Here is a 13,940-nt window from a genome sequence, read left to right on the forward strand (position 1 = left end):
CCCGCCGGTTGCCGGAGGTTTGCCGGCCGACAATTGTCGGCGCACTAGTCCAGCCGGCGTCTTGCCGGTCAGGGTAGTGGCCGGCAGTCTGAACTCAGCAGGCCCTTGCCGGCCAAGTCAGTTGTGCCGGCGGCTCATTCTGCCGGCGTACAAGTCCAGCCAGCACCTTACCGGCTAGGGTAGTGGCCGGCAGCTGCCGGTTAGGTTAGTACTCGGCGGCACTAGCCGATAGAGAGAGAGAAGACAAGGAGTGAAGGATGATATAAGAGCTCTGTTTTACTGCCTTCCTCCAGAATGAGGGTTCAAATGGAAGAGGAGAATTTATTGTTCAGGCTGCCACCCATCCACAACCAATTCCGGTCTGTGCCGGCCACAGGTTTGTGAATGGCAGTCCAAGAGAGGACTGAAGAACACACTACAGTAAAGGGATCCTCTGCCGGCACAGCTCTCCCGGAGCCTTGCGTCCATAAGGAAAAGTTTAGCGACTAGGCCACTACAAGCAGAAGACCAAGCCGGCCCTACAACCTGCCGGCAAGCGGTGAGATTGTAGGACGACGGCCAAAGGGTTGCGATGGCTAGGCCATCAATGAAGGACAGAGGGGGGAAGGAAAAAGGGTCCTGTATGAGGTGTGGAAGGAGCCGGCAGGGTTGCTGGTCCTACCACACCCTAAAGAAACTGTTTCAGAATCGGCGGTAGGAGAATATCTATTCTCCAACCTAGGGTCTGCCAATACAGTTAAGGGGCTGGCAGCAATCTTGCCGCCACCCCTAATCAAGAGAGAAACAGAGCTCCAGTGCCAGCGCCATCCTAGGCGGCAGAAGAAAGCCTATTCTTCAACCTAGGGTCTGCAAGCACAGGACTAGTCTACTAGACCACAGGGAGAAGGTGGCAATATCATAAAACTCCTTCAGGTGTGGTCTAGGGAGGTCTAGCCTCCTATGCCGGCAGCGAAATCCGACGGGAATGACTATTCACCCTGCCGGCACAAGACTATCTACTCTGAGGTTCTGACCGAAACCCAAAACCTGCCATGCGGCTAAAGGAAGGGACAGAAAACGCTAGCCTAGTCCTGCCTGCATGACAGCTCGAGGCACGACCAACTAGGGCTACTCAGAGGGAAGGAGGGATTACCCTTAAATCTCGAATGGAGACGAGTATCGCTTTATATAATAATTCTAGGAGATATCTGTCTCCGCCTGAATTGATAAAACGATACACGAGGGTAACCGGGGAACATGTAGGAAAGTATACTAAAGCCACTAGGCTAGTAGCCCAGTGGCAGCGAGAATAGACTACCTAAATCATCGAAACACTCTCTTATACTATCTTAGAAGAGGAAATTTTATATGCACTCAACATATCTCACATGTATAAATTGCCTAAATAGCTTCATTTAATTTTAATAACACTAGGAATGTCTTATTATATCATGCATGAAAGTACTGTAAACTGAAACGCCTAGGCTAGGAAGCCTAGCGTAAGCAAGGTTCGGTTACCTAAATCGTCAAAACTATTACGAATACTATCGACATAATATGATTAACTCAGCAATGAAGACTAAATAGCTATCTTTATTTATGCTATTTATACCGGGAAAGTTGTTCTGGCTAACTAGATAATTCATGCGTTATGAATGACAGCGTCCATGACGCCTCCGGTTCAGGCAACAGCTCTTCCACTAAGTTTAACTTAATTTGACTTAATTTCACTGAGGCAAGAGCTAAAATTTATACATTGTAAAGATCAAATACTCAACTTTCCAGAGGCTGGTGAATGCATGATAAATCCAAAATAATCCAAAGTAACGAGAGAGCAACTGGAAAAATTACCGAGCGAGATTTCTACAGATAAAGGAATAAACATAGCGGCGACGATGGCGCCATCTAGATACTCAGATAGTAACGGAGGAAGGATACCTTGATAACAGCTCCCCTTCTATTTTTGCCACTTTCCCCCTCAAAGCGAAAACGCTATTCGGGGTGAAGATTGCTATGTGTCGTATCAAGATATACGTCCCCTGATACTATGCGATATCCTTAAAGGAAACTTTAAGGGTATTCGCGCCAAGAGTTAGAATTCTGGAGACCTTCAGGTAAATTTTCTGGGAATATCACTGTAGTCAAATATACCCTAGGAAGCTACTTAAAGGAACCTTCCATCAGGACGACATGGCCTGAGCCCAAAAATATATATTTATACTGTATTGTATGAGAAAAGAAATTTAAGTTTGATTACCAAACTGGTGTTTCATTACTGCTTTCTTTATTAATCCAGGAAAATCTGTACCAGGTACAAACTTTTCACCTTTTGAAATTTTTAAGTCATCATTTGTGAAGAGATATTATTTAGAAAATGAATGAGATGGACTGGCAAAGCATGTCCAAGTCACCATTTACTAGGTAAAGAGAAACAGTAAAAGTATATGTTTTAAGCCCGTGTGTAATAATGGCCTTTTGTCTTCTTAAAAAAATGTGAATGCCTTCTTGTTTTTTGTGTTATATCCATGAAAACTATTATTGTACTTTTATATTTTCAAGTATCTGATGCACAAGGTTTTTTTATTCTAATCATAAAAGAAATTTGAGGTCTAGGAATGTCATTAAGGATACAGAAATTAGTTTTAGTGTTTCAGCATTCACTGATGTGTCTGTTAACCTAACTCCTGGCCCTGCCAATGGTAAGGTCTAATTGTGTGCCTAACCCGTCGAGAGCAAAACTACTTACCCCGACTCACTGATAATAGAGAAATTCTCTGCTGCTGATATTACGTTTGTATTAGGATCTTGAATACCATGCTTGTCTTCTGGATATTCCTCTTCCCTTTCAGGTTAAGGACTGTGCACGCATTCTTATATGATGGTTTTAAAATTTGTTATCCATTATACTGTGCTGTATCATTAAGAAGACATTGTTCTGTTTTCAACAGCTAATACTCTAGAAAGTGTTCTGGGCATCATGACCATAATATTCTTAGCTCCTCAAGCTTCACAGTTACCATTGAATTCAAGTTGCCAGTCTAACTACTGTAGTGCATTTCATTGACATAATTTCAAGATAGAGCATTAATTTATGAATCCTGTGAATGGTTTCAAGTGTTGACAGTATTAGCTTCATATTGTCAGTTTGGCAAAGAATTCTATTTCATAATTGACAGGATGGGGTTTGTTCATTTAATTGATACCAATGTCAGAGTAATTTTATCAGTTATAGTACTAATTATCCTTCTTGTATTTATGCACTTCCATATTTTAAGGTGATATACTGTACTATATATTTCTCGTCTATTATAAAAGGTATTGCACTTAGTGCCTTGCTGTAGGTGAATTTCTTTGGTTGTTACGCATTTGCCATAGATTTTTGTATTATTTAACCTATTCACTTTGGATTTTGGTCTGCCTTTTGCCCTTTATATTTTAACCCAGACTGTAGGTATAATCCTAACTTAGACTGGAGGCCAAAGCATGCACTAGAATTTAATAACTACTTTCTCCCCTTAAATTGTTGTTTTACATAGACCATTTAAGTGTATGTTGCTATGCATTGGTTATTGCTATCGTTGCACATTAAGTGGTACACTGTAGGCATTATGAAAGGGTCTAATCATTATCCTTATGGCCCCAAGCTGCATAACCTTTTTATCCATTTACCATACCTTTGATCCTGGGTTGTTTCGTCTTATTATCCAGCCCATTGAACTTTTACTTCACACTGTATCTATTGGATTTTCCCCAGTTGTGCCATGGTGCTGAATAGTCTCCCAGGTCCCAGCGCCACACCTTATTGCTTAAATTCGTAAATCCAGTCCTAACTGGACATTGAAGCTTTGTAGAAATATAAGGTGATTTTATGCCAAATTTAATTGAAATTGTAAATTTAATCTTTTGGTAGCTATTGTTATTTTGTTATATATCTTAATAAAAATTTGTCTTGCAGATAAAAGTGAGGATGTGAAAAACACTTGGAAGGTCTGGGTTGAACAAAATATGAAGAACCCATTAGCAAGAGAGGTGAGTTTTGACCCGTAATGCTTGTGATAACTAGGTAGCATTTTGGGTTAATAAAGATGAATAGAATTTTTATTATAAAATTTCTTTTACTGCCAAAAACATTTCCTTTTATTTTATCGATAGAATTATGCTGGGGTTATAGTTATTTCCAATTTTATCCTTTATTTCTAAGTTATATATATTGATTTCCTTCCCTCACAGACATTTGAAAAGACGTGGCAGCCTTTGGATATGGAGAAAGAAATTATGGCCTTATCAAATGTAAGTTCTCAAACATTTTGTTTCCCAATAATAAGTATATGTGGGTTGAATATTGTGATACCATTGTATGTTCATGGAAAATTCAGCACATTTTGTTTGTATGCATTGTGAGTTGTAAAAATTTGCTGTATGTTTTCTTTCACTTGAATAGGTTTTGTAAGGCTGCCTAAATGGAAAGAATAATCATCATGTATTTTTGGGTGGTATGGTCTTGTAAAGAGAATAGAAACTGATGAATCTATCGTCATTTTGTTCCGTAACTGGAATACAAACCAACGCTATTTATAGGGGTTATACTTACGTCAAAACTGAAAGGATGAGCCATTAGAATTTAGTGAGGGTTATTATTATTATTATTATTACTGGCAAGCTACAACCCTAGTTGGAAAAGCAAGATGCTATAAACCCAAGGGCTCCAATAGGGAAAAATAGCCCAGTGAGGAAAGGAAATAAATAAATGATGAGAACAAATGTAACAATAAATCATTCTAAAAACAGTAACTATGTCAAAAAAAGATATGTCATATATAAACTATAAAAAAGATATGTCATATATAAACTATAAAAAGACTCATGTTAGCCTGGTCAACATAAAAACTTTTGAAGTTCTACTGATTCAACTACCCGATTGGGAAGATCATTCCATAACTTGGTCACAGTTGGAATAAAACTTATAGAATACTGTGTAGTATTAAGCCTCATGATGGAGAAGGCCTGGCTATTAGAATTAACTGCCTGCCTAGTATTACAAACAAGATAGAATTGTCCAGGGAGATATGAATGTAAAGGATGGTTAGAGTTATGAAAACTCTTACGCAACATGCATAATGAACTAATTGAACAACGGTGCCAAAGATTAATATCTAGATCAGGAATAAGAAATTTAATAGACCGTAAGTTTCTGTCCAACAAATTAAGACGAGAATGGGTAGCTGAAGACTAGACAGAACAATACTCAAAACAAGGTAGAATGAAAGAATTAAAACACTTCTTCAGAATAGATTGATCACCGGAAATTTTGTAAGACTTTCTCAATAAGTCAAGTTATTGTGCAATTGAAGAAGACACAGATGTAACGTGTTTCTCAGAAGTAAATTTGCTGTCGAGAAATAAACCTAAAATTTTAAAAGTCATTCAAATTTAAAGAAACATTATCAATACTGAGATCCGGATGTTGAGGAGCCACCGTCCTTGACCTACTTACAATCATACTTTGAGTTATGTTAGGATTCAACTTCATACCCCATAATTTGCTCCATGCACTGATTTTAGCTAAATCTCTATTAAGGGATTACCAACCCCAGATCTACATTCAGGGGATGAAATTGATGCAAAGAGAGTAGCATCATCTGTTTATGCAACAAGCCTGTTTTCTAGGCCAAACCACATGTCATGTATATATAGTATGAAAAGTAATGGGCCAAGAACACTACCCTGTGGAACACCAGATATTACATTCCTATACTCTCTGTGGTGCTCATCAACAATAACTCTTTAAGATCTATTACTTAAAAAATCAATAATAATGCTAAGAAACGACCCATCCTCTCCCAACTGTTTGAGGTTGAAAACAAGGGCCTCATGATTAACACGGTCAAAGGCAGCACTAAAATCAAGGCCAATCATACGAACTTCCTGACCACAATCGAGGAATTTCTGTACAGCATTTGAGATTGTGAGAAGGGCATCACATGCGCCAAGGCCTTCATGAAAACCAAATTGCAAACTAAGAAATAGATGATTACCTTCAGCAAACCTAGTAAGACGTTTTGCCAGAAGACGTTCAAAAGCTTTAGAATATATGGGAGTTATGGAAATTGGGCGGTAATCAGTGGGACTTGAGCCACTATAAACACATTTACATAGAGGAGTAATATTATTAATTCTCCAACAAGTGCCAAAAGCTCCTCTTCTTGCTAACTTGTGCAAAATAACAGATATCTTGGGAGCTAAGAAATCTGCATTCTTTATAAAAAAACAAAGGAAAAATACCATTTGGGTCTACACCTCCATAAGCATCAAGGTCCATCAACAGAGCTTTAATTTCACAAGATCGAAAAGCTAAACTAGTTAGTTTAGCCTCAGGAAAACAGGAATGAGGAAGTTCAAGTTTTTCATTACTCTGGTTGCTGTCAAAGACATTAGCCAAAAGGGTTGCCTTTCTTTTGGACAATGAGTAACTGAGCCATCTGGTTTAAGTAAAGGAGGAACTGTTGCATCTACACCAAAGAGTGCAGCTTTAAGGGTAGACCACCATGTATGTTCCTGAGTTGTGCCAGAAAGGGTTTCTTTTATGGTTAAATTGTATTCCTTTTCAGTTGAGGCATAAACTCTCTTATGCTTGAAGCTGAGTATAGTTATTCCAGGTCAAATCTGATCTGTTACCCTTCCAAAGATGATAGTCCTCCTGCTTCTCCAAATAAGCATGTCTACAATCATCATTGAACCACGGTTTATCCTTCACTCGGTACCTTAGCACACAAGAAGGGATACGCCTATCAATTATGTTAACTAGACTCTTATTCGAAGGGACAACAGGATCTACACTACTATATAATTGTGACCAATTCAAGCACAAAAGATCATGCAAAATCCCATTCCAGTCTGCTTGGGATTTCATATGAATTTTACAAGAGTATGATACATTAGGGACAGGCTGCCCAGTCTTCACTACTAATGAAATCAAGGCATTATCAGATGTCCCGATTGGAGAACCAACCTTACTTGTTATAACGCCAGGGGAGTTAGTGTATACGAGGTCCAAGCAATCACCAGACCCGCTAGTTAGGGGGGCTAGGGGGTACCTAGCTACCACTCTGTGATTGTGCTTCACTTTCCTTATGGCTCAGATGGAGAGCGATTATTACCGCTCTTCCTCCTCCCCTATATTGGACTGCCATTAATCTTTGTCTTTTTAACGAGATTCTTCTATATCGAAAACATTCTTGAGGTGTTATATATGTTATAAGTTTTCTTTTCAGTGTATGTGTCAGCGTAGTACGGCAGGAGAACCTTCCCTTCCGACATTTCTCCCTTGGACTTCGGTCATCCCGTTGACAGATGGCCTTCCTTGTAACCCGGCCGCTGCTGCAGGGGAATCGTCAACGTTTGTGTACTCCTCCGTTCGGCTGTTATTGTCGCCTTCCCCTCTGTTCTTAAAAGGAATCTGCTGTGGAAAGGAAGTGCGGCCCTTTCGGAACTTGGCTTCAGTCTTGATCTTTTTGAAGGTCATCTGCTCTCTCTCGGGGGCGGCAGGCAGAATACTCAAGGTGGAGGGGTGACACCTTTTCCGTTCGCCGGTTAGGTTGCGCTTCCGAATAATCTTCATTAAGTAAAATCATAACTGTTGTAATTCAACTTTTCAGCTTTGTCTCTTGGGAGAACCACCCTTCCCGCCGGAGGGTTGAGTGGTTATCCCGAGTAGGTATTTTTCTCAGCTGATTTGATTAATTGTAATTCTTGTTTTGTTATAGTTTTTACACTGCCGCTCTCCTTCTCCCGCTGATGTCGGCTGGGGAAGGAAGTGCGCAGTCCTTAATTACTGTTTGTTCCAACACTGAGTACTTACCTCGAACTACTTTCTTAGGAGCATCTGGGATCTCCTCCCAACCGACCAGAGTTTTATGTAGTTTACCCTACTTCCGTTTTCTATGAGGGGTAACCTCAGGTGGTGTGATTCGCGCCCTGAGGCGACCCAGGGTCAGAGAGCATGCTTGCTTAGGTCTCGATCCCCAGTAAGTTCTCTGGTCACGTCGCGATGACATCACGACACTCTCCTTATCCAGTGCGACCCTTTGTGTCTCACACGGTTCCCACGTGTTACCTTTGTGCTCCCCCTTATCCTTTCTCTTTGTGTTCCTGTGTCCCGCGGTGCCATACTAGTGCATAATGGAGCATCCCCGCCGGTGTCCTGAGCCTATGGCCGGTAAATCGTGTGGTGCTTTCCTGTCGAAACCTGAAGTTGACCCGCACTCCTTGTGTTCTTCGTGTATGGGCAGTGTATATTCCCCTACAGCCACGTGTCCGGAGTGCGAGTCCTGGAACGAGGTGCAGTGGGTGCGTTACGGCACCAAAAAGAAGAATGCGTCTAACAGATTGCCTAAGAAGCCGAGCGTCTCTTCTCTAGCTGCGCCGGGCGTATCGTCAGACAGAGCCTCGCTGCCGCCTTCCCCTACCCAGAGTAGGGGACGAGGTAAGTCGGTTGCGGGGAAGAGGCCTCTGGCCCTTCCCTAGGAGTCTGATTTACGGGATAGTGGTGTTGTGGCGTCATTCCAGGCAAGTCGGGGGCCTGAGGGAGGGACAGGAGTGTGTTCAGGGTACGGAACCCTGGTGCAAGCAGGGCCCGTCTCCTCAGATGATCCTATGTGGGGAAAAACTGTGCCTTCCTCTTCTCCCGCCTTGTGGTCGTGTTTTTCAGGTGCTTCTGCAGCCGAGGGTTCCGCCGAGAAGGAATACTCGCCGCTGTCGGACTCCCTCATGTGGATGCCGCTGAAGACGCCCTTCAGGTCTCCGTTGAGGATAGAGGAAGGTTTTGAAACCTGGTCCCTCATCGAGGAACTCCCACACTCCCCTCCAGCGCCTTCAGCTACATTTCCGTCCGTCTTCCTACAGCCCTCTTCTTCCATCGAGCGACGCGTGGACCCATCAACAACGTGGCACGAGTCGGGCCCGCCGGTGAGAACATGCAAGTCGTCGGGTTCCTTGGTCGAAGTCTACTCTTGCTCCTCGGAAGACGGAGCCCCGAGGGACCATGGGGATGTCGTGAGAGGTCCCGCAGGAGACGTTCTCGTTCTCGCTCCCTCTCCAGATCCCGCCACGGTGGTAGGCGCTCTAGATCCCCCCACGGGGATCTAGATCCCCCAGGAGGAAGTTTAGGAGAAGTGACTCCCCGGGGGAAGAATGGGTCGTCATCCCTTGTAGCAAACTTCTCGAGATGTCAGCAGTTCCAGGCCCCTTGAACTGGCTCCCAAGGGCTCGCTCACCAGTGAGGTACGTATCGAGCTGCAGATACTATCGGCGGAGGGAGTCGTCTCTTCAGGCCCTAGCGGACAGGCATAAATCCGCGAAGGTTCCGACTCCATCCGCTCAGCAGAGAGAGTCGCCCCTTCGGTCTGGCAGCCGCGTCCCGACTTCCAAGTCAACGTCGAGTCGGCAGGAACGAGACAAGAAACTCCCTTCGACGAGCAAGCCCGCATCTACCTGGACCTCCGTAAGCAGGGATAAGTCCAGGACGGAGGCCTCCGTCCCGATGACGATGCCCGTGCTACTCCCTGAGCCGCTGAAGTTGGACCATTCCAAGATGTTTCCTTCCCCCCCCCGCGCGGCGATCTCCGTCGGAGGACCTCCGTCACAGGTAGCAAAGCGTCCTACGGAGGAAATGCACGACAACGGAGAAGGTTCATCAGCAGAAGTTTCGGCCTACAGGGGGTTAATAGGACTCATTAGGAGGCATCATAGACCGGATGAACCCGAGCCCTCCTTAGACGAAGTCTGGCTCTCGAGCCTCAGCAGGCTGGTTGATGCCCCAGTGCAGCAGAGACCCTCGCTAACCTTGCCTTTGGCTAGGGATGTTAGACTGGGTAGGGCTCACGTGGACAAGATCGTGGCCAACCATGCAGAAGCCCCAAAGACCCAGAGCTCATCCAAGCTTCTTCAAGGTCTAAAATCTCGGAGCCAGTTTTACCTTCCTGAAGGGCATCGCGTAGATCCCTGTACTGTGGAGCCTGCAATCGCCATCCTGGGACAAGGAGCAGCTGAAGAGAGGGCTACTACCACCCCGATCTGTTTCTCCCCTTCAGAAGCTGCCATGATAGAGGAGATAGCCAAGAACCTGGTGAACGTTTCCTCTGGCTGGATTGGTGCGCCTCCACGCTGGTAGGCTTCCAGTCCTCCTACGACCTCACTATCCCAGAGAACCAGGCATTACTGAAGGAGCTGATTAGCTATGGAGGTAAAGCCCTTAAGTTTCTCTCGTACCAATCCATCGCGCAGGCCGCCAATTGGGTTCTACGGAAAAGGGACACGGTGCTCAGCAAGCTCGTAAGGAGGCTCCCCGACAAAGAAGCGAGGTCCCTGAGGAGCCTACCCCTGTGGGATGACTCAGTTTTCCCCCTGAAGGCAGTGGAAGAGACGGTAGAGAGGGTCAGGAAGCTGAAGGATACGGGAGACTCCAGACCCCCTCCAGCGAGAAGACCTACCCATAGAAGGGCACCCTCCGACGCCTCCCATCCTCCTCGCGCCTCACCTAGTCAACCCAGGAGAGACGCCCCTACTACGGCCTGGTCTCAGTCTTCGCAGCCCTCCTGTAGGGGACCGTCTTCAACACAGTTATCCTTCAGGACTTCCTATGCGGTAGCCAGAAGAGGTCGTTCAGGCAGCGCCTCTAGAAGGAGACAGGTAGAGAGGCCCCCTACTCCTGCCGAAGCCTCAGGGGGGGGGTTGCCTCAAACCTTCCTGGCAAGCATGGAGAGACCACGGAGCAGATCCGTGGACCGTAGCAGTCTTGAAAGAAGGGTACAGGTTGCCGTACCTGGCGGACCCCCCACCTCTAATGCCAGATCAACAGGCAGAGTGGTCGGCACCCAAGGACCCCTTAAGAAGGACGGCCCTACAAGAGGAGGTCTCTGCGATGCTGGAGAAAGGGGCGATAGAACCAGTCAAGAACCCGGGCCCGGGGTTCTACAGCAGACTCTTCCTGGTGGAGAAAGCGACAGGGGTCTGGAGACCAGTCATAGACCTCTCAGCCCTCAACAAGTTCGTGTGCAAGACCGACTTCAAGATGGACCTCCCGAAGTCGGTCCGAGCGGCCTTGAGGGAGGGAGACTTCATGATGTCCATAGACCTCAAGGACGCATACTTCCAAATCCCTGTTCACCCCTCCAGCATGAAGTACCCAAGGGTGAAATGGGGTACCCAAGCGTTGCAGTTCAAGACCCTCTGCTTCGGTCTGTCCACAGCCCCTCAGGTCTTCACGAGGGTCTTCACAACAGTCTCAGCCTTGGCACATGGCCTGGGTATCATCATCAACCTAGAGAAGTCCCAACTGATACCCTCCACCAGGATGACCTATCTCGGAATGGTCCTGGACTCCTGGTTGGCGAGAGCTTTCCCTTCCGCGCAAAGGCTAGACAACTTGGACCAAATCTTCCGGCCCTTCCTTTCGGACCAGCCCAGGAGAGCCAAGGACTGGCAAAGACTGATAGGCCACCTCGTGTCGCTGGAGAAGCTAGTCCCCCAGGGGAGACTCAAACTCAGGGGAGTTCAATGGAACCTGAAGGAGATCTGGAACCAGAGAGACTCCCCCCACAAGGTGGTCCCGGTGTTCCCGGAGACGAAGGAAGTCCTAGAGTGGTTGATCGCCAGATCGAACACCCTCAAGGGAATGCCCTTCGCAGCAGGACAACAAGAGAAAGTTGGACGGACGAAGAGAAAAACCAGCACATAAATGTACTAGAGATGATGGCAGTGCGAAGAGCGTGCCTAGAGTTCGTCCATCGGCTACGGGGAAACACCGTAGCACTGATGTGCGACAACGTTTCGGTGGTGGCCTACATAAAGAAACAAGGAGGACTAAAATCGAAGAAGTTTTGCGCCCTCACGATGGGACTGCTGGAATGGGCCGAAGGAGAACAGATCAATATCTCAGCAAGGTTCATTCCAGGGAAGAGAAACGTCCTGGCCGACGGCCTCAGCAGAATGGGTCAAGTGATAGGATCCGAGTGGTCCTTGCACCCAGAAGTGGCCAAGACCCTCATTCAGAAATGAGGATCGCCAGTGTTGGACCTCTTCGCAACGAGACTGAATGCACAGCTCCCCGTGTTTTGTTCTCCTGTGCCAGATCCAGAAGCGGCGTTCGAAGACGTCTTACAGCACCCTTGGGACAACCTCGACATTTACGCCTTCCCTCCCTTCCGGATGCTCAGACAGGTCCTCAACAGGGTGAGGCGAGCGGACAACCTGTGGATGACTTTGGTAGCTCCCTGGTGGCCGGAGAGAGAGTGGTTAGCGGATCTAAAGGAACTGGCGCGCCTTCCACCTTGGCCCCTTCTGGACAGGCCAGACCTTCTCTGGCAGCCCCATTTTCAAAGGTTCCAAGAGAACCCTCGGTCCCTCTGCCTTCACGCGTGGAGGTTATCGAGCTTCTCCTGAGTAAGGAAGGATATTCTTCGAGAACGGCAGCAAGGATGTCAGGGTATCGGAGGCGTTCATCAGCAGCAGTATACCAGGCAAAGTGGGCCACATTCACTAAGTGGTGCGTCTCGAGGAACATCAAACCATTGAGGGCCTCCATTCCAGAGATAGCGGACTTCCTAGTCTTATCTCAGGGACGAGGTAAACATGTCCATCCCAGCCATCAAAAGAGTCCAGGCTGCTCTGGGTCAAGTCTTCCTCCTGAAGGGCATCGACCTGGGTGCCTCCAGATATATCTCGATGCTCATCAGGAGCTTCGAACAATCGTGCCCCCTCAAGCCAGTATGGTGCCCCTGTGGGACGTGGCCAGAGTCTTGAAGATGATGTCAGAACCTCCCTTCAAACCCCTAAAGGACATCTTGGACAAAGAACTCAACCTCAAGACAGTTTTTCTGTTAGCTCTGGCATCAGCAAAACGGGTAGGGGAGTTGCACGGACTGTCGTACGAGGTGTCACACTTGAAGGGTTGGCGTGAGGCTACCTTCAGGTTCGTCCCATCCTTCGTAGCAAAGACTCAGAATCCAGCCGTTTGGGATCCCAAGTTTGAAGGGATCTCAGTGCCGGCAATCCCTCGATCGGACAACTCAAGGGACTTGCTGCTGTGCCCTGTTAGGGCAGTACGAAAATACTTAGAGAGGACAGCCAGACTTCGACCCGAGATCAAGAGTGTTCGTCTCCTCGGGACTAGTGAAGAAGCCAGTCTCCAAGAATACTACAGTATCTCCTTCTGGTTACGGCAGGTGATCGTCCGGGCCTACAGTAGTGCAGGGACCCCCCTTCCAGGAAAGCCCAGACCCCACGACATTAGGCATTTGAGAAGAATATGGCAGTGGGCCAGATCTTGAGGGCAGGTACTTGGTCTAACCAGTCGACCTTCACAGCTCACTACTTGAAGGACTACTCGAGGAAGTTCCTGGACGGGTTCTCGATAGGTCCCGTCATTTCCGCGCTCCAAACGGTTTAAAGGTGTAGCCCCAGTGATAACCGCGGGTAGGAAGTCCAAGAGACAGGTTCCATCCTTAACCCCCTTGTTCTTCCTTCCCCTGCTCCCTTACCGAAATGACTCCAGTAGTTCCCTGAAACTGCCATGGGATACACTATCGTTGGAAGGACATGTCTCCTAGGATTTCTTGCAGAGGTGAGTTACTTAGACACTAAGATGGGTTTTTGCATAGTTTTCCCTATTCTCTCGGGTTTTCCTTGGGATCAGCAGAACCTAATCTCCTATCTAGGTTCCTCTTATATACTTCTCACAGTCTCTAGGTCCTGAAGGACACTCCCAACTCTTGAGGTATAAGTCTCCTAAGAAAGTAGTTCGAGGTAAGTACTCAGTGTTGGAACAAATCACAAATTTTGAGTAATTTGTATTTTTCCTAACAGAACTTACCTCGAACTACTTTCGGGTAATGGCCCACCCATCCTTCCCCTAGTGCCTTGCTGGTCCTCATAGAAATCTAAGCTATCAAGAACTTACTGGGGAT

The 13,940-nt window shown here is 46.4% G+C and overlaps 1 protein-coding gene across 4 annotated transcripts in view; it reads left to right on the top strand.

The window, feature by feature from the left end:
* LOC137622910 (uncharacterized) overlaps window positions 1-13,940 on the top strand; it is a 133,069-nt gene that overhangs the window by 90,579 nt on the left and 28,550 nt on the right. For all 4 annotated transcript variants that reach the window (XM_068353462.1, XM_068353463.1, XM_068353464.1 and 1 more), the window contains 2 exons: window positions 3,935-4,008; window positions 4,210-4,269. In XM_068353462.1, coding sequence (XP_068209563.1) covers window positions 3,935-4,008; window positions 4,210-4,269 — 134 coding nt within the window. The remainder of the gene's footprint in view (window positions 1-3,934; window positions 4,009-4,209; window positions 4,270-13,940) is intronic.

This window comes from Palaemon carinicauda, chromosome 30, assembly GCF_036898095.1.
Source record: "Palaemon carinicauda isolate YSFRI2023 chromosome 30, ASM3689809v2, whole genome shotgun sequence".
NCBI classification, from domain to species: Eukaryota; Metazoa; Arthropoda; class Malacostraca; order Decapoda; family Palaemonidae; genus Palaemon; species Palaemon carinicauda.